The sequence below is a fragment of the Chlamydotis macqueenii genome, chromosome 18, assembly GCF_036417535.1.
Source record: "Chlamydotis macqueenii isolate bChlMac1 chromosome 18, bChlMac1.mat, whole genome shotgun sequence".
NCBI lineage: Eukaryota > Metazoa > Chordata > Aves > Otidiformes > Otididae > Chlamydotis > Chlamydotis macqueenii.
This window is the reverse complement of record NC_141573.1, coordinates 13,057,202-13,080,430: the sequence shown is the minus strand read 5'-3', so window position 1 is coordinate 13,080,430 and position 23,229 is coordinate 13,057,202. Positions and strand designations below refer to the sequence as shown.

The 23,229-nt window shown below is 50.7% G+C and overlaps 2 protein-coding genes and 1 long non-coding RNA gene across 7 annotated transcripts in view; 2 read left to right on the top strand and 1 right to left on the bottom strand.

Annotated features, from left to right (window-relative positions):
* Nucleotides 1-1,134: 1,134 nt before the first annotated feature.
* Nucleotides 1,135-2,196, top strand: LOC147598526 (uncharacterized). The gene is made up of 2 exons (XR_015260563.1): nt 1,135-1,545; nt 1,956-2,196. It is a non-coding gene; the product is annotated as an uncharacterized LOC147598526 (long non-coding RNA).
* A 1,936-nt stretch (nt 2,197-4,132) lies between these two features.
* On the bottom strand, nt 4,133-5,927 carry H3-3B (H3.3 histone B). Its single transcript, XM_086762498.1, has 4 exons — nt 5,773-5,927; nt 5,167-5,308; nt 4,930-5,083; nt 4,133-4,833 (listed from the first exon to the last, which is right to left on the bottom strand). The coding sequence occupies exons 2-4, from the start codon at nt 5,292-5,294 to the stop codon at nt 4,705-4,707; spliced, it is 411 nt and encodes a 136-aa protein (XP_086618624.1). The 5' UTR covers nt 5,295-5,308; nt 5,773-5,927; the 3' UTR covers nt 4,133-4,704.
* A 3,409-nt stretch (nt 5,928-9,336) lies between these two features.
* The window catches only part of UNK (unk zinc finger), a 41,984-nt gene continuing 28,091 nt past the window's right edge, over nt 9,337-23,229 (top strand). For all 5 annotated transcript variants that reach the window (XM_086762066.1, XM_086762063.1, XM_086762065.1 and 2 more), the window contains exon 1: nt 9,337-9,590. In XM_086762066.1, the coding sequence (XP_086618192.1) occupies nt 9,493-9,590 (98 nt within the window). In that variant the 5' untranslated portion in view covers nt 9,337-9,492. The remainder of the gene's footprint in view (nt 9,591-23,229) is intronic.

Genomic DNA, 23,229 nt, shown 5'->3' with positions numbered 1-23,229 from the left:
TGAGAGCATCGGGGCTGCCTCCCGTGCTTTTGTCACCAGAATCTGCTGCCCGTGGTGTGGCTTTTCCCTGCCTCCGGGAATTGGTGAAACATCGCTGATGGCACAAAAGGGCTGGGGGAGCCGAGCTTGACCCGGGGCTGAGCCAGGGCTTGGCTGCGCCCCCCAGCACGTGGACAGCTGAGTGTCACCAGGGTGCTCCCCGAGAGCCAGGCGGAGGTGGACAAGGTGGCGCTGGCCAGTGACACCCTCAAGGAGGTCAACGGCTTGCTCACTGAGAAATGCCTACAGCTGGCAGGTGGGTGGGCACAGAAGGCTGGCGTGTCCCCCTCTCCTCTCCCCAGCCTCCCCTTTGCTTCCCCCACCCTCCCTGCAGCACAGGGCCATGCTGCAGAAGCTGACGGGACAACCGCTCATCTTCCGCCGGCTGCAGCAGCGGCGGTGCGATGAGGGGTCTACGAACTGCTGCTGCCCTACCTGAAGGTCCTGGACGAGAAGGAGCCCCTCTCCCAGCTCCAGCACAGCCTCAAGCACAGGAGCGAGGGGGATCTGTGAAGGGTGCAGGGGGGCAGGAAGGGCCAGCACTGCGGGGAGCCCCCGGGCTGGGCTGGGGGTCCCGACAGGGGGACAGCCCCGTACCCACGCTATCTCCGGTCTCCGCTCAAAGCAGCGGGGCCAAAGCTGCCCCTGTGGCCTGGGGGCTCTGAGCATCTTCCCGTGCAAAGAGCAGCTGGAGGGCACGCAGGGGCCTTGCTCCAGTGCCCCGGGGCCCTCTTCTTCTCGGGCTGCTCTACACCCTGCAGCACTGGTGCCGGCCGACGTGTGGAAGGTGAGGCGATGGGGCAGACCTGGCGGTCGCTTATCTCTTCTGGGTGTCTTTTCACGTGCCAGCGGGTTATTCCCTCGTTCCTGCTCCGTTTCAGCACGACGGCAAAGAGGTGCTGGAACGGGCCACCCCCGCTGTGCTGCAGGGGCACTCGGCAGCGCAGGCGAGCGATGTTTCGGGAAGGGCTTGGTGAGAAGTCTGCAGGGCAATACAGTCTCTGCCTGGGGATATTTTTTCCTCGCTGTCTCCAGGTTCGCTTGGCCTGGCTGAGTATTTGACGCCCCCCCACAGTCCCTGCGGAGTTTTTTTCCTGGTTAGAAGCATCTCTGCAGCCAGGATAGGAAAGTGCCTTGGGAAAAAAAAACCAAAACAAAACACAAACACCTGCAGGAAAGCACTTGGAAAACTGTGGGGAGGCCAAGCCTGATTCCAGGGGTGCTGTAGGGCTCAGGTTGCTCAAATCTTTGGGGGATTGTTCATGAAAAGATTCAAGTGCAAGAGCGGGGGCAAAAAGGGCAGCACAGAGCAAACTCCTTGAAAAAGCTGTGCTCGGCTGTGCTTTGTCACCTCTGCTTATGAATAATCTCTCTCGTAAGCATCTTATTAAAAATAGAGCTCAGACGCTGCGGTGATCGGGGCTTCTCCCTCCTCCATCCCCCACTCAGGAGATTTTATCTGATGTGAAGGAAGCAGAAGTGCTCGTAGAGGAGACATCTTCCAGGGTAAGCGAGTGACAGCCACGGTCCAAGCGACCCCCGAGGCTGCTGATCTCACGGCACGGGGAGCCCACCTGGAGGGGTTGTGGGGCCAGTTTAGACCAGGAATGGGGACGGCAGGGACCGACCACAGCCCTCAACGCCATCTCCCTCCCCTGCACACAGCTCCTGTGCTGCTGCCCCTACCCCATGATCTCCTCCACCCTTGCCGGGTGGACAGCAGCAATTTCTTTGCCTGCTGCATGGCAAAAGTGCTGCCCATGGGCTCTGGGAGGGGGATGTAGAGGGATGCAGGTCTTAGAAAATAAACAAGCGACAGGCAGCCCAGCCGTGGGGTCTCTGGTGTGGTTACAAGCCGGGGCTGGGCTTTCAGAGCCGCTCTCTCTGCCAGCTAATGTACGTGTTTCCATTTTTAGCGCTTCCCCGGAGAGCCCTGACAGGAGCACGTTCAACTGCCTGGTGTTTGCATCGAATTCTGAGCAAGAACGTGAGGAAATCATCAGGAGAATCGGTAAGGGAACAGTTTATGTCTTCAGAGATCACCGCAGAGAGATTGTGGAATACCAAGAACTGCCGTTCTCATCCACCACGTGCAAGATCTAACTTAATTTCTCTTTGCTGAGGTTACAAAGATGAATAGATACTTTGATACAGTTTTCTGGTGGGTTTGGGTTTTGTGTTGTGTATTTTGGTTTTTTTAAGAACTGCTAGACAATGATTTTATTTTAAGAAACAGCTTCTAGGCATAGCCAGATGGTTCCATGTTTCCACTAAGAACTTGGAGGAAACATTGTTTTCGAGGGTTGTTATTTTAAAACATGCTTTTCCTGCAGGAGCCCAGCCTGCTACTGCTGTTTAGCACCAAATCAAGTGTTCATAAATCCCATTGCTGGGAAGTCTTATTTTTTTAAGCAGCCTAAACGCAAGCTGCATGGTGCTTCCCAAATTACATGGCTCCTGGGCCACCAAGGACCCTTAGCTTTCTTGTGCGGCCATCCCTGCCAGGCGTCCCCTCAGCAGGCCGTGCCCCCAAGGAGAGACCTGCCCAGGTGAGCCACCCGAGATCATTTAGCGCCTGCTAAAGTTTGAGTCCTTGCTTAACTTTGATCCAGGCCTTTAAAGCAAATAAATTTACAATTTAGGTGCAAGGAAATCTTTTTCCCTACAGGTTTGGCAGCGAGGATAATACTTGTTTCAAACCTGATCTTGGATCATTTTAGAACATGATTTTAGCAGCTGTGTGGCGGATACGACGATGGTATTCACCGGGGGCTGGGTTTGTTCCAAGCACACTTGGAGCGGCGTAGAGAAGGGCGTTCAGGAAGTTGTGCAAGAGCACGCCGTGCGGGGCGCCTGTTCCTCCAGCTGCAGGGTTTCAGAGTGGTTTGTCTGATAAGGGAGAGCCCCGGCTCCAGCCCCGGCCTTCGCCTGCGACGCGGCCATGCAGCAGCACCCCGAATGCTGCAGACCCGACTCCCCGGAGCAGGAGTCAGGGTGGTTCTCAAATCCCTTTCGGGCCGTCACTGTGTAAGGAAAGGCCGTAAACGTGTCTGGCCTTCAAACAATCGTGCAGAGCACCGGTGCTGGCTTACCACCTGCTCTCCGGTCTAAACCATCGCCACTCTTCCTCCTGAAACGCCACTTCTGCCACAGCACTTTTAATTTTGCTGAAATGAATCAAGATGAGCTAGCTAAACCACTTCCCCGTGCCAGCTCTCGCCTTACTAGCGCAGCCTGTTCACTGGGAGCCGGCCTTGCAATTCTACTTTAATGTTAATGACCTGTTTCAGCTGTAGTCTGAGCAGCTTCCCTCCACCACAACCTAAGCAGGTAGGACTGCTCCCAGAGGCGCCGCTGAGGAAACCAGAGCTGTCTTAGCAGGGATCCCAAAGAGCCGCTCTGAAGTGAAGGTTTGAGTATAATCCTGTTTCACCAAAAAAGCTTAGATGAGAAAGGAGAATCTTACTGAGCGCCCATTCCCGTTTGCTCAGTAGCCCGTACGCTCCCAGGCTGTGTAATTAGCTTGTCCCCTAGCACTGCTGCTGTTACGAACCAGGACTCGGTCACACAGCCAGATCCCACGGACACTGCCGGGCTGCAGCCGCACACACCCGCACCTCAGCACAGACAGCGCTCAGGGAACAAGCTGGTGATTTCGCTTCAGGCAGACCGGTCACAACACCAAAATAAACCTCCCCTGCATCTACTGGAAAGGATGAGGGGGAAAAAAAAAAAAAAAAAAAAGAGCAACTTAGTTCTAGAGCTGTGCCTGAACAGCTGACCCTGTGAATCAGTAAAGTTTATTAAAAAAGCCCCCACAGAAAGCACGCAGCTACCGCCCAGCCCAGGCCAGTCAGGCAGGCTCTTTCCCTCCTGGGCTCAGCTCTCACTGGCCAAGAGCAATGACTCAAGCTGCAGAAAGCCTCCAACAGCCTGAGAGGAGCCAGGGCAAGTTCTCCATTCTGTTGACAGACTAAATTTAAGTTGCCACACCAGCAGTCCAGGCTTACAGGCATCTACTGCCAACCTACTGGGGCCAGGAGGAGGAAGCTTCTTCAAGCCCAAACAAACCAAATGACAGAGACTCCTCACATGTGAATGTAAAACATTTAATTTAAAAATGTTGACACTACAATATATAAAATAGCTATTATAAATGCACATAGTGTATTCTATAGCTGCCAGGTTTACGTTTTTAGGAAACTGTAAGTTACACTGTGGTTAAGACTTGTAGTTTCACCCTCTGAAAAAGTCCACATTTGATCACAGTGATGTATGGTCAGACTAACAGCCCCAATTGTTAAACACTTGGATCAAGTCATAACCAGTTTTATTGCAAAAGGACCCTGTACACATTTATATCAATTCTAGTACCTTACAAGTTTAGCTACCCAACAAGTCATTAACATACAGAAACATGCATGAGAAGCAAGAAAGATCACCCATCCCTTCTGCATATTAGCAACTTGTCACTGCTGAGCAACAAGGCTCACATCACTGAGGTTTATGTGAACAGTCACTTTTAGCATTCATCCTGAGTGAAAGATGGAATGACTTAAGTACAAATGCAACATATTATAAACAATTTCTTACAAAAAAAGTCACAAATTAAAACCAAAGTATTTTACAGAATTTACTACAAAACACCATAAAAACAGCCTTCACTTAAGCCCTCTCTCCCCGTATCCTGCGAGCCAACTGGATATCTTTGGGCATGATGGTGACTCTCTTGGCATGGATGGCGCACAGGTTCGTATCTTCAAACAGACCCACCAGATATGCCTCGCTGGCCTCCTGTTTCAAGAGCCCAAGAATAAATGCCGTTAGAAACCCTCAGCAGAGCACACTCAGCACCACGAGCACCAAGGCCTGGCAGGCCACTAGCAATACCTGCAGCGCACCGATGGCTGCACTCTGGAACCTCAGGTCTGTTTTGAAATCTTGGGCGATTTCTCTGACCAGCCGCTGGAAAGGCAGTTTGCGAATCAGCAGCTCCGTGGACTTCTGATAGCGACGGATCTCACGGAGGGCGACGGTGCCCGGCCTGGTTGGAGGAGGAAGCAGGGAGCGGGTGAGGCGGGGCAGGGGCAGCGGCAGGGCCGGGCCGTGCCGTCCCGGCGGCCTTACCTGTAGCGGTGAGGCTTCTTGACGCCGCCGGTAGAGGGGGCGCTTTTCCGGGCCGCCTTAGTGGCCAGCTGCTTGCGCGGAGCCTTCCCCCCGGTGGACTTGCGGGCGGTCTGCTTGGTACGGGCCATTTTTCTTCACTTACCTACAGGAACAGGCACGCGTGACACGGGGCCCAGCTCTCCCCATCCCCGCGGGCGGCACGATCCACCAGGCCCGGCGACACGGTGTTGTCGTCCTCCCCTTTCCCCTGCCCTCTGCTCAAACCCCAGATGTCAGCGAGTTCCACCCCCCGCCTCAACCCCCGCGGCGGGCAGGCGGCCAGCAGCCTCCCCCGGGAAGAGGAAAGGAGGAGTCACGGTTTCCCCTCCACCCCCGCTTCGCGTCGGGGGCCCGGCCGCTCCCCTCCCCGGGGGAAGCAGACTGAGTCACGCCGCCTCCCTCTTCCTCCCGGGCCACCCCGGAGAAAGGAGGGGGGGATGGGAACAGGCCGTGACTCAGGGCACGTAGGCAAGGTCCGGCCTGCCCGCCAGGCTCCAGCAGTAACCGAGGCCGCCCCAGGCCGCGCAGCAGCATCGCCGCCCGCCCCAGGCCGCGCCCGCCACTCACCACTCGGAGGAAAAGGAAGCGCCGGTACCGGTAGCGCTGCGCACCGAAGCCTGCGCTGCCCCCACCACAACCCTGTCCACAGCCAAACACCGCCTCACTGCGCCCTCCCTGCCGCCGGGACACGGCTTTTATGCCGGGGGCGGCACATGGCGCGGTGACCTCACAATGCCTGGAAGCAGCGCGCCATGCCATTGGTCGGGACCTCCGCCGGCGCCGTGGCGTCACGACACACAAAGGCCGTGCTCCAGTTTCTCGGCTCTGATTGGGCGCATGCCCGGGCGCTGATTGGTTGTTAAAGTAGGCGTCCGATTGGGTACTGTGAGCCGAGAAGGGGCCAATGGACGGCCGGCGGGCGCTCTGCACTCTGATTGGATGAAACGGGGCACGGTTTGGATCCTACCCTTTGTTGCAAAGCTCCACAATGGGAAGTCAATAGGAGCGGGGCGAGCGGCGGCGGGGCGCGGCGGGGCCGCGGGCTCCCCCGGACACCCCCCGCCCGGCCCCGGCGGCCCCCTCGCCCCCCCTTTCCTGGCGTGTGGTGCGGAGGCGCCCGGCGGGGGGGCTGCGAGCGGCGAGGGCCGGGCCAGGCCGCGGGGCCGCCCGGGGCGGGAGGGAGGGGGCGGCGGGTCCCTGTCCTCCCCGCCGCCTCCCCCGGGAGCCGCAACGCGCAGGCCGCGGGGAGCCGCAGCGCTCGGGGAAGGGGCGGGAGCCTGCGGTGCGACGGTGGCTCGCTCGGGGCCCGCGCTCCCTCGGCTCCAGGCTGGCGGGTGTCAGCGGGGCAGGCTGCCCCTCGCAATCCGGCATTCCCTGCCCGGGTCTGGCCCTGCAGTGGCCCGCGAAGGCTCCTCGCGGGACGTGGGTTTGGACCGGGCAGCCCCAAGAAAAGTCGGGAAGAGTCTGACCCTCGGCCCTGGGAAAGCCACCGCCGGCCGTGCACCAGTCTGGGAACGTGCAGGGGTCTGGGCTGCGCCCCTCCGTGCCCCGAATCCCCCTGACTTTGCAGGCCGCCTTCAAACTCTGGCGCTACTGCAAATTGCAGAGTTTTCTTGCAAGTCGAAAGCCAGAATCCGTGTTCCCTGTTGGTAGCATCTAGGAAGATAAAAAGACCTGGGGGGCAATTGCTGCCCTAGGAGTGAGACCTCGCTATGTGTGACAGCTTCACTGTATTTGCGGCGGCTGCTGGGAGCGGAGGCGGGTCCCTGCCCCGTGGGAAGGGTACCTCGAGCAGGAAGAACAGGTCCCAAATGCCCCGCAGTTAGCGCACAGAATATCGAGTGAGGGCAAACAGGCGCCTGCTTAACCGCCGCTCCGAAAGGTATCTGTGAGCTCCGCAAACCCGAGCGCAGCTGTCATCACGCAGACGTTGCATGAGGTTTTGCGGTCTCCCTGCATGCGAAAGGCTTTCGGGCGGACGCCTGGCGCAGCGGGCAGAGCGAGGATTTGCCGCGGTGGAGGGGCTCGGCACGTAGCGAGCGTGTCTCCTGCTTCTCCACCTGCTCGGGTAAGGTGAGCAAACGCGCCAACATGGTGCGACAGGACTGTCACGTGTGTCTGGGCCAGGGCTGCTGGAGGGACGTCATCTCCTGCGCATCTCCTCTGCCTCTGGTCCTCATTTTCAGGTTAATTTTCTCTCTTGTAGAGGAAAATGTTAATTATTTTTCAGAGACAAAAAGCTGCGTGTCAGTAGAGTGACTTGGGAGGTGTAGGTAAACAATCATTTCCATTGTACGTGTTTTGGAACATCCAAAGTAAAGAACTTTCCTTTCATCTGAGTCACTTGTGCTTAGGAAGAAGAAATATAGAAACCTGCTCTGATGGTAACAGTGTATACGTTAAATTGGATGTTTTTAAGAGCGTGCTACGCTGTTGCCAACGCCAGGACACCAGGGCAAAACATTTGTCACGGGGATCTGAGAGGCTCCTTCGGTATTTCCTTCTCTGTGTTTTTGTAGCGATGGCTGCTTATGCTCCTCATTTTAAAGATACTTTTGATTTTTTGTTCTCTTCAACACTGAAGAAAAGCCGCGCATCCTCTTGGATGAAGCAGGCTGAGGGAAAGGCGTACGTGCCAAAGCTGGAGACCGCAAACGAGCAGTCGGTGACGAGGGCCTGTGCAAAGGCGGAGGCAGAGGTACCCTGGGCGCAGGTAACCGGCGTGTCCTAGACATTTCTGTGTCGCTTGGCAGAGCGTGCGCCGAGTTGTGCCGACTGTGAAGAGGAACACGGTGTCGGTACCAGGCTGTCAATTAAACGTCAGTGAACAAGGATCTGAGTCCGTGGTTTCCAAATCCCTGTGCATGGAGTGCAGGTTGATGGCGTTTTCACTGTGATTCGCCGCTAATGGGAGGGTTTTTTCCGCAGGCTCACTGGCGATGCTGGTTGTATGTTGGGGCTGTAGGTGCGCAGACGAAGATATTCACTGAAATACTTCCCCACGTGTTGAGTTATGAAAAGTTGTCCTACCTGACCAAGAGCTGCGTAATTGCAGTGCGCCAGCCTCCCGTGGGGGTTAGGTGAACAAGGAGGTGGTGATATCCTGTGGCTGATTCCTGCGCATGCAGGGGAGTAGGCTATTCAGTTACCCCAGTACAGTCTGCCCGCAGCAGATGCTGAATGGGTGTAAACGAGAATTTTAAGTTACTTCCGTCCCCGAAACAGCTGTGCAGGCAGCCCGCAGACCAGGCCCCAAAGTTTATTATTAATGTCGTTCACCCCGTGTGTGCTGGCAGAGTTAAAAAAAGGTGTTTGCCTCATAAATCCTTGCTGCCCTTTACCACACAGCTGGAGGATCTCCGCGAGGGAAGCGGTTCTGTGTGGAGCCCAGGGGATCAAAGTCCTATCAAAAGGCCGCTCGTGCCGTTTCCTCCCCCGGGAGAGAAGTTAATTTATGGGGGAAGCTCTTTGCATGGGAATTCAGCCGCTTCCTTGGACATGGCTCCTTCTTGGGGGGGGTTCTCTCAGCATCCAGGGGCCTTTGGCGTCACCTACTCAGAGGCAGGTTCTCCACACAGCTTGCTGGGCCTTCCTCCTCCTCCTCCTCCTGGGGACTGCAGTGCTATTCCCAGGCACTTCCTGCACAGCGCTGTCCCGTGGGTGGGGAGGGCTGTGAAGCGATGAGAGATGCCAGCACTAAAATAACCCCTTGGCCAGGACGCTGTGCTCCCGCGTCCACGTCCAGTCCCCGAGGCGGAGGGGGGAGGGAGGAAGGAAGTGAGGCCACCTGCCACAAATAACTCCCCATCCTCTCGCAGGCCTCCTGGCCCAGCCTTCCCCTGCCTGCCGGGAGGGGCTGGGCTGCATGGGCCGCGCCAGCCCCGGGGCTCGGTGCCCTCCCCAGCCTCGGGCCCGTCCTTACGGCCGGCCGCGGTGACGGAGCCTCGCAGCTGGCGCGATTCCGCCCCGCCGCCGGGGGGCGCCCTGGTGCGGCGCCCCTTCTCTCTCAGACTACAAGTCCCGTCGCCCCCCGCGCGACAGGAAGCGCAGGCCGCGCTGCCGCGGGGAGCACCTGGGAGTTGTAGTCCCGCCAGCCGGAAGCCACCGCCCGCCGCGTCCCGGCTTGGCGAGGCGCTGGCGTGCGGCGGGACTACAAATCCCACTCCGTCCCGCGCACCGGGGCGGCAATGGCGGCGGTGGCGCCTGCGCGCGGCGCCCTCCGTGCGGACCGCGCAGAGTGAATAATAAAGGTCTCCTCGGCGGCGGCGGGAGCGGAAGGCGGGAGGCATGTCCAAGGGCCCGGTGGCGAGCGGCTCCGCCGCGGCCGGGCCGGCGAGCGCCGCCAGCGCGCTGCAGGCGCAGCCCGAGAAGCCGCAGCACTACACGTACGTAGCGAGAGCTCTCTGCCGCCCGCCCGCCCGCGCGCTAACACGCGCCTGACGTCAGCGGGCAGCGTGCAGCACGCGCGCACGGAGACCCGCCGCCCGCCCGGCACCGGCTGGAACCGGCCCCAACCGGCGCGGGCCGGCGGGTCCCGCCTGCGGGGGGGGGGGGAGGGTGGCGGGAAAGGGGGCGGGGCATCAGCGATTTCCCCCCCTCCCCGCCCCCCAGGTGGCGCCGACCGTGATGCACCGGGGCGGCGGGGACCGGCGACCTCGGCCTCCCCCGGGGGTGTGAGGGGGGGACCCTCCCGTGGCGGCTCGGCCGCCATCGCGGCTGCGGCCCCGCCTGTCACCGCTTCGCCCTGCTGCCCCGGGCCCCCGTGTGCGTCCTCACGCCGTGGCCTCTTCCCCCGCCCGCCGGCCCACGCGTGGAAGTGTCACTCGTGGTGGGGGGGCTTCGGGGTGTCGAGCTCCTCGTGTCGTGCTGCCCGGGGCCGTCACCCCGGTCCTCCACCCCCTGAGGAGTTCTGGGGGGCTCTGCTGTGCGGGGAGGTGGGTGCTGCTGCTCCCCAGACCGACACCCCGTGCGCTGCCGGGGCTGGCTCCAGCGGGGTCCCTCGGCAGGGCAGGCGGCTTTGAGAGGTTGTCCCCAGGCAAGCTACAGGAGTGTTTTGTGCAGGTGTGTGAGAAATATCCCCTGTAGGAAACGGTACACGAAAATCACCAGAAGCTCTTGTCCTGTGCCCACCTCTTCTCACGCTGCTCAGGGTCATTCCTCCGAAGGAAAGGCAGTTGGTGTGTGTTGCCTCCATCGCTGGAGACGGTGCCTCTGTGAAGGCCTGCTGCTTGAATGTGTTCTCCCCACGCAAAAAAATACCATTTCACCGCGTGTCCCATGGGTATATGACCTCCTGGAGCTCGTGCTGGGTGAACGTGGCCTGTGATAAGCTGTTTGGGTTGGAATTTGTGGCGATGATATTCGGCTCTCTTGCCGTAGCGAGGATTGAGGTGGATTGAGCGAGCAGTGTCTGTGAGGATCGGCTGGTGATGGACATGTAATGGGTGGAAATAGGTCAGGTGTTCCCTGTCCTCCTTAAACAGAAAAAGTTTGGGACTGTTCATTGTGAGCAAAACATGTGTGCTGAACTGCCTGCCCTTATCATTTTAGGGTGTTGTCACATACAGAGAAAATGTTGTGTGAATTACCCGTATCTCTGGCTTGTGTTGATGCCCCCCACCCATAATAAGAAGGGCAGGTTCAGAGTGTGGTCTGTATTCTTTTAGTTTGTATTTTCATAAAGTTGGTGATGGACTCCTCCCCTGTGTTCACACTATGATACATGGAATAAAAAGAGTCACAAGAAATGTGCAGGCATGGATCCATAAAACCCGCATGCCTGCTGCAGCAATAAGAGTACTTCGTGTCCCCTTCCTTCAGGCTGTTCAGAATACTGAGTCTGTGCTGGAATGAGGGTGTCTAGGTTTTATGTCCATTGGGAAGATCCTGTTGTGATCATCAGGGAGCTGGCAAGTCACGGCCTCACAGGTTACTTTATTTCTGGTGGAGTCTACAGCTAAAGTTTGACACCTTTACAGGAGAAAGTGGCATGAAGGAGTCTGCTAGGATTGCTGCTGTAGTGCTAACAGAGGGTACGGGACCTGCCCTTCGAGGTGGAATGGGTCAAAAGCGAGAGGGGGGAAAACCCAGATGCCCAAGAGATGAGGTAGAGAGATTCTAGGTATGCTGGATATAGCAGGAGAGAGGTGATAACATGGCTAAGCGTGATCGTGGAAACAAAGGTCTCAAGGATTAGCCGAGAAACAGTGGAAGAAAGAGTTCAAGAAATGGGAGGAGAAGAAGGAAGATCAGGGACCTGGTCGCTGAAAAGGATAGAGGAGGAAGATGGGACACTGTGGAACAAAGGTGATGGTGCAATTAGCTTCCTTCCAGAGGGCAAAATGTGTATTTTCAGACGGATGCTAAAAATACTTCAGTAAAAACAGTTGCAGAGAAGCTGAATTACCACAAGGGAAGGATGGGTTTGGGGGCTGCAGAGTGCTGGCAGCGGGACGTGAGCCATACTTTGAAGGGCTTGGATTCATACACCAGGTCACATCATACTGTAAGCTCCTCCTGATAACATATGGGAACTTATTTGGTGATCGTTCATGTGAACAAGTTGTATGTTGTCAAAATGTAAATATTTTCTTCCTTTTTTTGTTTTTTCCTGAAATAGTTTGTTTCCCTAAAATGACATGAAGGTTACAAGTTGTAAGCTCAAGTAAGCTTAATTATCTGCATACTTTGCTGTTCCCTGGGGACAGGCAATCTGGTGTTGGGGATCTCTGTCTTGGGAAGTTTTGGTTGCGTTTGTTGGGAAACGTTCCAATTTCCGTATCAGTGTCTATTTCTAAACTCTTAGTATTATTTGCATGAGATTGTTAAGTACTTGGAACTGCCGTTCTAGATCTTGTCAGGAGGCTTTTAAATTTGTTCTAGATGCGCAGCAAAAGAAAATCTGAAAAAAGCAGAATTGGTTATGCTGTCTCACACCTTTTGGCACTGTTCGCTAGTGGAATAAGAGCCTGAAAACCCCCTTTGATTGTGTCCTTGGTAGCAGTTGTAGTGTGCAGCTAGATACTCCTGGAGAGCAAGTCGTTGTGGTACGTCCCACACTTTACTATTTGATTATGAGTGGCATGTTTCTCGTCTGGGGATCTGGTATTCCCTTTGTAGAATTCAGGTGAATAATGAAGTACTCAACAACTTCTGTTGTGTTTCTCTGGGTGGCTGGCTTGCGTGTGGCTGTTCCTTGCGATCCCACAGCTCCCTTAGCAGGATGAAGTCAGTGTATTCCTCAGAACAAAGGGGTGAGGTGTGCTCGTTTCGGGGGCACCCGCGGGCTGGCGTGGCTTTGATCCGCTTCTGGCGCGATGCTGTGCCGGGGTTAGTTGATCGCTTGTACTGGGAAGCGGGTTTGGTTTGGGTACACTCTGTCAAACCTCAGCGAAGTGTTGGCTTTGCACCGTTTTTTAGCTCTAGACGGCATGGTTATTTTTGCGTGTACGTATCTCTGTCTTTAATGCATTATCTACAAATGTGGATAGCAGCTGAGTTCAAAGAAACCGAAAGCAAGCCATCAGTCGCTTGGAGCTGTGGATACCAAGTGCTGTGGTGTAGTTTGGTTGTGGTACAGTCTATCCATCTGGCTCTTGCCATCTTCATTGGTTTTCAGTCAGACTGGCCTCTTTAATGGTGAGTTGTAAAGACTGTATCCGCTGCTTGGGTGTTTATTGACCCGGTAGAATTTAGATAAGTGAAAGTGGAGCAGCCTTTTGTTCACTGTGCACTCACCTGAACGTTAGTTTAATAACTCTGTAGGAAAGCAAATGTTCGGGTGAGGGTAAATTAACCCATTTGATTAAAAAAAAAAAAAAAGAGTGCTTTCATTCTAGTCTATTCAAAATGCACGCGCTCAAAAGTGGTATTGAAAATATTCTGATTTAGGTGATAAACTCCTTGGGACGCAGATTTGTTGGGCGTAACGAAGATCATCGCTACTCAGGATAATTCTCTCGAATGTCCCAATCTTAAATATGAGCAGCCGTCCTGTAAATAAACTTCAGGTTTCCGTGTCCCCACAGGCTGTACCCTCACTCGAGTTCGAGACTGAGATGCCTGGGAGCACATCCTGTCCTGCCCTGCACTGCGGCAAGATAAGCTTTGTGGCTATGCCTTTGCAGCGCACAAGACAAAAACCTCGTCTTTCCTTTTGCACGAGGGGAGGAATTGTGGGAAATTCCTGAAGGATTAGTACCCTGTGAGTAGCGCTAGAACTGCATCCTCACGGTTGGTCCTGCTGTCACGTTAGCGCCTGCTGGCTTGCACTCGCCCAGGCTTTATCTGACAACCATTTTGATGCCAGCCATTCAGAGGCAGAAGGACTGGTGCACTTGAGTGAAGGACTTTGTGAGCAGGGATGAAAATCAGGTCGGTGCAATGCTTTAGTGGTAGCTCAAGTGAAAGACATTTTTGTATCTGCATGTTTTTGAGTGGCACATTGTCTGGTGGTTCCTCAGCCTTACATAGGAACTCTGATTAGGACAGCGATGGAAATATGGGTGAAGAAGAAATAAAAATAGCAAGATCATAGGTGGACTTGGATTTCAGTGAAGAGCTTGCACACGCAGTCTTATTTAGCTCAAAATCTTATGTTTAAATTCTTGCTCAAAACCAACGGCACACACAAACACACCTCGGAGCATTTGTAGCAGCAGAGTAATCCTTATCTTCTTATCGGTGGGCAGTGGCTTATTGCTGCAGGGTGAACACAGCACGGCTGATCTCAGATGTGCAGACTGACTCTGTGGACAGAGAACCAAAAACCAGATGTGTAGCTAACATGTTTTCAGAGTTGGTTTTTTTGTTGTTGTTGTTGTTGGGGTATTTTTGTTTGGTGTGTTTTTTTTGTTGTTTTAAGCGGCTTGCTCTTCTAGGACCCTTAGCTCTTGTCTGCGTGGTCTGTTAGATGATACTTTTGATGTGCTTAAATTGGGTGGTCTTCACAACCTAGCAAATACACTTAGGCTTTTGAAATTGTTTTTAGAAACCTTTTATGCTCTTTTTAAACCATCAGAACTCTTGAAATAACAAACAGTTGCCATGATTCTGCTTTGGTTTTACTGGTGACCACCCTTGGATCAATAAGCTGATACGGACTTAGACAAAAATAGAAACTAGCTCTGTTATTTGAACAAAAAAAACCAAAAAACCCAAACAAACAAAAAGCCCCACAAACAACCCAGAAAACAACAGCAGAACACCCACGTGTTTTTAGGTTTCAGATTTGGCAATCACCTTGGAGATAGTTAGGAAAGCACAGAGTAAGTCAGTACTTCTAAACCAGGGACTTACCAGTGGTCTACTGCAGTGTTACCAGTAAACATCAGCTTATCAGGCAAGCGTCAGCTGGTTAGTATTGCTGGGTTTTAAGTTTTGTGTGAACTTCGCTGGATACAAGTGCACCGCAAGCTGTTACTAGGAAGCATGAACAGTTACAGGGAGCTGGATACGTGAAGTACTGGAGTGTCAACAGGCAGGGCCGCTTCACGGAGCGTGCTCACCACCCAGGACGGGCGCTGAAGCAGTCTGGGAAATAATGCTCTCAGTTTTATGGCTTCAAGGGAGGAGTGTGGAAAGCCTGCGGCTTGAGAGATGGGCTGGTGGCAGCGGGGCTCGTCCGGGCCCGGTCAGTGCAGGCTCCCGCTGAGCGGTCTGCGCGTTGGGGCCGGGTGTGTTTCTCCCTGTGTTGACGTGGGGCTGGAGCTGTGGTTTGCTCGCTACCCTTCCACTTAATAAGCGATTATTTTTTGATGTTGGAAGTGACAGGGGATTCACATACAGATAACTGCTGTATAGATGGCATATAAACGTTTTGCAGAGTGAAAAGCTTCGTGTACTGCTTTGACATTTTTAGAATTTGTTTTGGTCTGACTAGGCTTGGTATTTTGAAAATCCAGAACTCTGTGAAAGAGGGGAAGGATCCAGTCATGCAGAATTGTTCCAGCTTGGAAAATGGTTCTTTCAGTTTTTTTATTTAAAGCATTTAAAAAGTTAATGCTTATCCATTGCTTACATTAGTGTATAGGGTAATTTTTTTGTGGCATGGGAGACAAAATTAAAATTAATAATTCTTTTAGAAAGCTTCAGGGTTTAGTTTCCCATTATGTCAGTTTTTCTCATTTTGTAGGTTTATGTATTGTCTAATATTTTTTATATTGTGTGGCTTTATTTTAAGGAAAATTCTGTTGGACTTAAGTATTTTATTTTCTTTAGCTCTATCCTTTCCACCAGAATAAGGTTTTTCTAACTCTACGAGCAGCTGAAACGTGCAGCGTTCTCGTTACAAAGGCTCTGACCGATGTCCTCTGGAGAACCTTCCCGCAGCGCGTTACCGTGTTCCTGCCTGGCTGCTGTGGGGTGCTGCTGCCCCTGGAACGGCGTGGCCGGAGGAACCCATCGGTACATCAGTTAATTGCGCTTGTTGCGTGGCATGCTGGTGTGAGCTGACTGTCGCTGGTGGGCTGTATGGATATGCGAGGCTGTGAGCCGCGGCCGTCGGCGAGCACGCGCACATTCCCTTCTGTTAACCCCGGTGTGAGGAGCTGTGATTTCTGAGAGCACAGTGAAATAAAGAACTGCAGCAATAATGTCTTAAACTGCCGCATTGAGGCTGGTGAGAACCTGCTTGTCAGGACCCGAACAGCTACGTTTTCAGAGGATGCTGAGGTGGTGTTTTGCTCCTTCCATTAACTCTTGCTTTTTGCTTTTTTAAAACTTCATAAATATTTTTGAAAGTGCAAGAGATGGGGTTGAAAGATGTGGTGAGAAGTTACCTGGTCCATCCTTTTGCCTAATGGAATCACCTACATCTAAACAGTTTCTAAGAATTTTGGTTTTTTTGTCTAACTGTCATTGCTTTTTTAAATATTGTGTCAGTTAGTTTCCTTCTTAAAATCTCTTTAAATTAGATTTTGGTGAATTCGTGACCTACAAGAGGGAGACAATCGCAGAGGTTTCTATCTTGTAAATAATTTATATACTCTATATACTTTCTATATACTCAGCACATCCCTTGCGAAGCAGGTAGAAAGCTGTTGGTGAAAGCTGTGCCCTGTGCATGGACAGAGCCAGCCAGCAATTCCCTGGCATCCGAAATTAATGGGGGTCACGTGCCAGCAGGCTGCAGAGCAAGTGCAATTTCTTAGCTGCAGTTTTCTCAACTTTATTGAGAGAGAATTTGTCTTTTGTATTGGGGCAATCAAAACCACAAAGCCTCCCCAGAAGGGTCCATAGGGGGATGCTAGAGGTGTGTGATAATTTTCTCAGCAATCTCAGTCTTGTGTATTTTGATCAGTGCTTGATGCAGTTAATACCAGTTTGACATTTGAAATATCAGTTGGAATGAATGTTCCCTTAAAATGAATACCAACAATTTATTTTCTTCTTAGCTTTGTTGCAGGCTGGCTTCTGACTCATACACCTTCACCCTGCTGTAGTGTTCGTTTGGTTTAGAAGGTTATTGTTGCAAGAAGAAAAGTTCTAGGCTTTCTTTGAAATAAATATTTCAATTTTAAGTGCTAAAGTGCAATTGTGGCAATAAAAGTGCTAGCTCAATTGAATATAGTTGTTAGAACACTGGTAGAAGAGGAACTTATACTGGGTTTGTGGTCAGACGAGAAAAATCTTAGGCCATCTCTAGCTATCTGTTGGTCAAAAATTGCAAATATATTTTAATAGACCATACTGGCTTATTAAGAATGATGGCACTGTTAATTACGGTTAAGAAATTAAGATTGGATTGCTTTTTATCATTGTATGCCTAGAATTTCTTTAGTAAGCAGTCAAGGAAGTAGTTTCTTGAAACTATACATGATGAATATCTGCAAAAGTCTGAATTAATTACAGTCAATATTGTTTTACTTGTTAACCTTCATCTTCAGCATGTCACCACAGTTCAAAAAGAAGCTGTCGGTCCGCACCCGATATTCTCAGAGGTGATTTTTCTCCTATAATTTTCAGCAGATGGGGGGGAGCTTTCATGAACAGCACTTGATTGTTACCATCACAGCAGAGAGGAAACCAGCAAATGCCTCGGGGCAATTGTGCAGCTTTACAGCAACACCGAAAAAATATTGTTTGCACATTAAAATATCTGGAGAGTACCACCAGATGTATTTGTGTATTGATTAGTCGAAATGGAAAATGGGAGACTATGGCATTGCCTGGGGTCTGACTGCTTTCCCCTTGGTGCAGAGCTGGTGTACTTCTTGGCATCGCTGGTGCTGCCTGGAGCGCAGTCTGGCGCGGGGCCGCGTAACGGTGCCTCTTTGGACCAGTCTGTCTCTGCGTGTAGGACTCTTAGGCAGATGTGCCTGCCTTAAGGAGCGTCGAAAGAGTCCAGCGGGCTGTAGCAGACATGGATGAAGTCTGATTTGAGTGCTGAACGGAAAAGAAAATTGATTGAATGGCTGACATTGATCCTTCAAAATCAACCAGTAAGAGTCGGCTTTTATCTTTGTGCTGGCACATGTGGTATGGGATGCAGGTTCATGCTTGTTAGATAATCACCGTGTTTTGTTTCAAACTCACAAGAGAAAATGTCTGTTCACAAATGTGAGCCTTTCCAAAGAGGCTGCTGCAAATCTGGGTGGCATTTAACCTGAGGGGAAGCAGGTGCCATTTCACTCTCAAATGTAGGTTGGGCTGGATGAGAGCGCCATCGACCCGTCACTTCTTGGGGAGGTTTGGGTTTCTGGTTTTGGTCCAGTGTGAGTATAGACCTTCACACAGTTCCTGGACTGTCTCAAAACTGTTGTGAGGATGGGGCTGCAACGGATCTATGAGCTGTTTGTTAAATCATGACGGTTCTTGGCGTGGTCGGCAGAAGGAAGCTACTGTACTCTGTTTCTGTAGCACCTCTTGTGAGACAAGATGCTGAAGGTCGGCTGCCTAAAAGTGTTCATAAAAATCTGTAACTGAAACCCTGAGCTATGTAATGGCTTGCATGGAAATAATATTTTTCTGAATTAGCCTTTCTGAATCCTTGCATGTGGGATGTTTTGTTTTAGGGAACTAGCAGAGTGAGTAACACAAGTTTTAAAGCAGCCCAGCCGTTCCCAGCCTTCAGCAGTGTTTCTGCAGTTGCCAGCCCTGGGTCGGCTTTGTTAGGGATTGCATTGATGGTGAGAGAATTACAGTGTGGAAAAGCTTTACTGGAAGCTGGAACTTGAATTTTCAGAGCGCAGGACATCAGTGTATTATTCGGACCTTGATTCCCTGTAGTCTAGAGCAGCAAACCTGCTGCGTGCTAACTCCGTTTAAGCTCTGGCTTTCTGCTGACGTTCTCCATGTGTGAGGCTGCAAGCCTAGCGCTGGGATCGGGAAGCATCATCTATCTGATCTGGTTAATATAAGAGAGAAAAGTTATCTGGATATAAGCTGAATGAATGACTGTAATGGACAAGTCTGTGGATGGATGTTTTTGTGAAGTAATTAGTAATAAAATATTTAACTGCTCATATTGGAGCACATGTTGACAATTAAACCAGGTATGAGCCCTCAACAGCGTACAGCTGTCTGGATGCGCTATTTTCACTGAAACAGGCTTAACCCCCATATTACTAGAAAATAATTATTCCAATATGATCCTGTTTTCACAGACTCAGCGGTTACACAGGTGCTGGAGGGCAGGGTTCATGGCAGCTTAGTAGTTTGTAGAGCAGAAACCAACCCACAGACGATGGAGGTTGTCTCGCCTGGGGGTGGCCCGTGTTTGAAAACAGAGGTCGACTTTAGGCACAGCTGGGTTGTTCACATGAACTAGCAGTGTCAAATTGAAAAGACGTCGTTTAAACTTGGAAAGAATTGACTGTGTTTTTATAACATTGCATGAACTGCCTAAATGCTTAGTTAATTTTGAGGTCCTGTCAAGTAATGCATATTCATGGCCAACTAATTTGGGAAAAAAGAGATCAAACTCAAGGAAATGTAAATGTGAACTTCAGGCTCTATGCAGAGTTCTGGATCTTGCTGAATGGCTTTTAAGGAAACATCTCTGAAAGACAGTGCAGTTAAATGTTTGCATGTGCCAGCGCTTGGGTTGTTTTAATTAAAAAGGTGAAAGCTCTGTATAAACAAACACTTGTGTTTGAAATGGATTTTATTGGTGTGGCTTGGCCGTAAACATTTCATGGTCCACTGACACAAGAAGTTTATGCTTTTTAAAGAGAGCACACTGCAAAAAAAAAAAAATATTCAAATGGTTTTATTCCTTGGGTTTGAATGACACCTCCCTGTACGCCAAGCCTAAGGGATGCATGGCTGGAGGGATGTCTGAGCAAGCACCTCTTTCCCCTGACACCCGCAGACTGTAACACGACTGTAAGTTGGTGTAGCTTGTGTACTGGATGTTCACAACTGTGAGAAATGTTTGTTTTTATTGAGTTAACTCTGAGCTGAAAGCCTCTCTTTCCTCATCAAGTTGGTGAGCTCCTTAGCTACATGGTATTTCTTTCAGAACAAAGCAATTTTTCCTATAACTGTGGAAACCAAACAATGCTCTGCCTGAAACTGGTGCAAGGCCATCTTCCCGTGACAGGCTGGCACCGTGCTGGAGTTTCTCTTTTGGTTTTGCTTTAGTTTTTCAGTGTAGGTGAGATACAACTGTTTGGTTCTGATATTGTTCTTTTCATTGAAAAAAGTCTTGATCGTTTCTGATAGTTGCCGATATGTGTTATTTTTAGCACGGAGTTTTGCAGTCACTCAAAGTTCTTACCCAAAAAGTATGGGTAGTAGGTAGTTCTCTCCTCGCACAGGAATTGAATTAGTTGCATTGTTGTCCGCGCTTTGAAAGTCAAAAATAGAGTTACAGCGGTGACCGGGTTATTGTTGAATATGACTGTTGGACTTGGTGCTGTGCTGTCCTTCGTTTTCTCTGGTCTAGCAGTTTGTGCTTTAGCTTCTGCGCTACGCGACATCCTTTAGCACTTGGAAGCTTCCAGCACAACTTTACTTGCTAAATCAATCAGATGCCTCAGAAAAGGAAAACTCGTGAGTGCTGCCTACCTATTTCTGTAGCAACAAGTGAGGAAGCTGTGGGCTATGGATGTGAGCAGTTGTCTTTTTGATCACGAAGGTCCACAATGAGTTATATGAACTCTTCAAACAAAAAAAAAAAAACCTCCACAACCAAAGAAGCCCAATTCCATGCATCTATAATAAGTCTCTCCAACTCTCACTTTCTTTATTTGCCCTCAGACTGACATTATTGTCAAGCTCTAATGGAGAAGGGGAAATCTAACAGCTTTAAAGTCACACGGTGCTGTCTGCCGTGTGACCTTTTTCCAGTTGATGGTTCAATTTATTTAGGTGATAAAGAAAACACTGAGGCATGTGAAGTCTATCTTCTTGACAGATGTGAGCTTACTGAAACTTTTTCCTCATCCTTTTCTCCCTCCCCGCATTCGTAGTCAGCCTTTTGTTTTTATAAAGTGATCCATATATTTTTCTTTGAGGTTTAACTGCTTTTTAATCTTTTCAAGGTTTACAAAACTGCACCTGGCTGCTGAGGGCACGGAAAGCCAAACAGACTGATAGTTCCTGGGATGTACTGAGAGATGTTTGTGTTCAGCGATGCACACCGTATGCACAAGCCTTGGTGTGAAGCGTGAGGGTTTGGTCAGGTCTGTGAGGTTGTTTAGGAAAATACCATTAAATATGGATAATGGGGAAATATCCAATAGTGGTGAGGCACAGTAACTCATACAGATTGCTGGTAGAACCTGGGCAGAACTTTTCCTGAAATCGTGATGAAAACCTTCAAGATTGCTGCTAAAAGTGTTTGCTGTTGTTTGATATTCAGCAGTAATTTGTCTTGCAATATTAGGTTACTAGATCTAACATTGAAACAGACTTGTCTTAGTTACTGCCCTTACTAGAAGGACGCTGAACGCGGCCCTGTGTGGAGGTTGGGGTGGGCTGTAACCCAGGCTGCTGGCAGCTCTTGGTTGAGGGATTTGGTTGCCTTGTGCCCGCCCCTGTGAATAAGGAACTACAGCTCTTGTGAAGTTAGATTGTTTCACTTTTTTTCTCCCAAATCCCAAGAAATCTTGGGATTTGAAGGCTATATTCTGTCAGGAAGCTTACTTTGCCTTCAAAAGCCAGCATTTTTTAAGACCCCATGGGAATGCTGGTATCAAACCCTTTCTCTAGACGGGTCTGGACTCCGTGGTGACTGGAAGCAATAAAAGCCCCGAGGTAGGCGACCCGCCGAGCTCCTCGCTACACCGCGGGATCCCTTAAGAAGCGAAACCTTCTAGTAGCCCTGTTGATTTGCCAAGAGATGTGTAAGGGAGTTATAGGGAATTGCCAGTGTGGAGCAACTGAATAGCTGTTCTAGAATATCCCTTCTGGACTAATTATTTTGGAATGACGCTATTCTATAAATGGCCATTTTTTTTCTCTTACTCTGGAATATCTTCTTTGCCCTAAGAGCAAAAGCTCCTGAGCAATGTCAGAGCTGCATATCATGGGTTTTCTCTGTCAGTAATGATATGTTAAATGAAAGGTGCATTAGTAGGATTTTTATTGAGTGTCCTGTTGGAATAAGTAGATGCTGTCATGCACCACTGACTCATTTCAATTGGAATACCTCAGTTCAGTAAAAGGAAATAATTGAGTCATGGGTTTCTTACTTAAAGTGTGTCTGATATAATCTTTTGCAATAAAATTTTATGAGGGTGAAATGAATTTAGAGCGCTGATTAAATATGGACAGCTCTTTTCCGCTTGTGTTGGGGTGGCTCTTTGAGCTTAAGAGGAAAATAGCACTTTTGAGAATATTTTCAATAGATTAGCATTATTGAATTAGAAACATCTATATCTATGGTTGGATATCTTCTGGGTTTTGCAATGCAGCCTGCTTTGCAGGCAGTCTGTTGGGAAGCACACCCAGGTTTATTTCAGATAAACTTCTTTGTTAGCTGAAACCACTGATTTAAACTTCAAAGCTAAGCTGGTGCTGTTTTTGTTTTGGGTTTTTGTTGTTGTTGTTGTTTTTTCCTAAACTGAATTAGGAAAACTTTCTCCATCCTGTCAGGACAGGTGGGTGCCAATAGGAGGTTCCAGCAAAGGAAGGCTGATGAGCAGCTGAGCGCAGTGAGCTCTGTCGTTCAGACTGCGCTGTTCAGGAAGGCTTGGCTGGGAGGAGCAAGGAGGGCTGCGACGGAGAGGAGCCCGTCTGGGGGCCTGGGGGAAGAGTTCAAAGAGCGCAGGGGATGTCGAAGCGATGGAGGGGCCCGGCTTTGCGTTACGGGAGCAACAGCTGTTTGGAAGAGTTGGTTTTAATTCTTCGGTTTCCATGCTCCTCAGTATTGTTGCTCTCCCCAGTCTCCCCCATCCCTCTGTTACAAAGCAGAGACTCCTCTCCTTCTCTCCTGGCGTCAGTGTGCATCTTCCCGTGATTTCAGGGAGCTTTACGTAAGGCTTTTAATGAGGAACTTAAGCTCAGCTGTCTTCATGCTTTACCAGTACATTTCCTGAATCCAGTTCACACCGTTTCCAGCCCTGGAACGCGGTGTGGATGCAGGTATCCTCCCGTACTGAGCTGCCCGAGTGCACCGGGTGTGAACGGCCAAATTGGCAAAGCTGCAGCAAAGCAAGACATCTCTGCAGCAGCAGCAATGAGTGTGACCAGGTCAAGGCTGCAATTGTTGAGTGTAAAAATGAAGCTTCTACATTAGAGTTTCTCTTTCTTTTTTTTTTTCTTTTTTTTTTTTTTTTTGTTCTCCCCCCCCCCTTCTTTCTAGGTTTGTTTTGTTTTGTTTTTTTTAATATGGTGGTGTTTGGAAGTACCATTTCTTTCTCTTTTCCCTCTGCCCTGCTCATCTTTTTTTTTCCTGCAGCTCCCAGAGCCTTAATTACTACCCCTTCCCACATCCCATCCCAGAGGAAGCGGAATTTCAGCAAAGTAGCATTAGGGTTTGTTCTAGTACTTTGCTCCTGTCAGTCCCTGGGAATTCCCAGAACTAGTTGAAGAACCTCTCCTCTTGTCTTCCCAGTGAAAGTAGTCTCCATCCTGTTT

Coding starts and splice junctions, on each gene's coding strand:
- H3-3B (XM_086762498.1), bottom strand. CDS start 5,294: ATGGCCCGTACCAAGCAGACCGCCCGCAAGTCCACCGGGGGGAAGGCT. Junction 5,084..5,166: donor AAGAAGCCTCACCGCTACAG/GTAAGGCCGCCG, acceptor TCCTCCAACCAG/GCCGGGCACCGTCGCCCTCC. Junction 4,834..4,929: donor CAGCCATCGGTGCGCTGCAG/GTATTGCTAGTG, acceptor CTCTTGAAACAG/GAGGCCAGCGAGGCATATCT.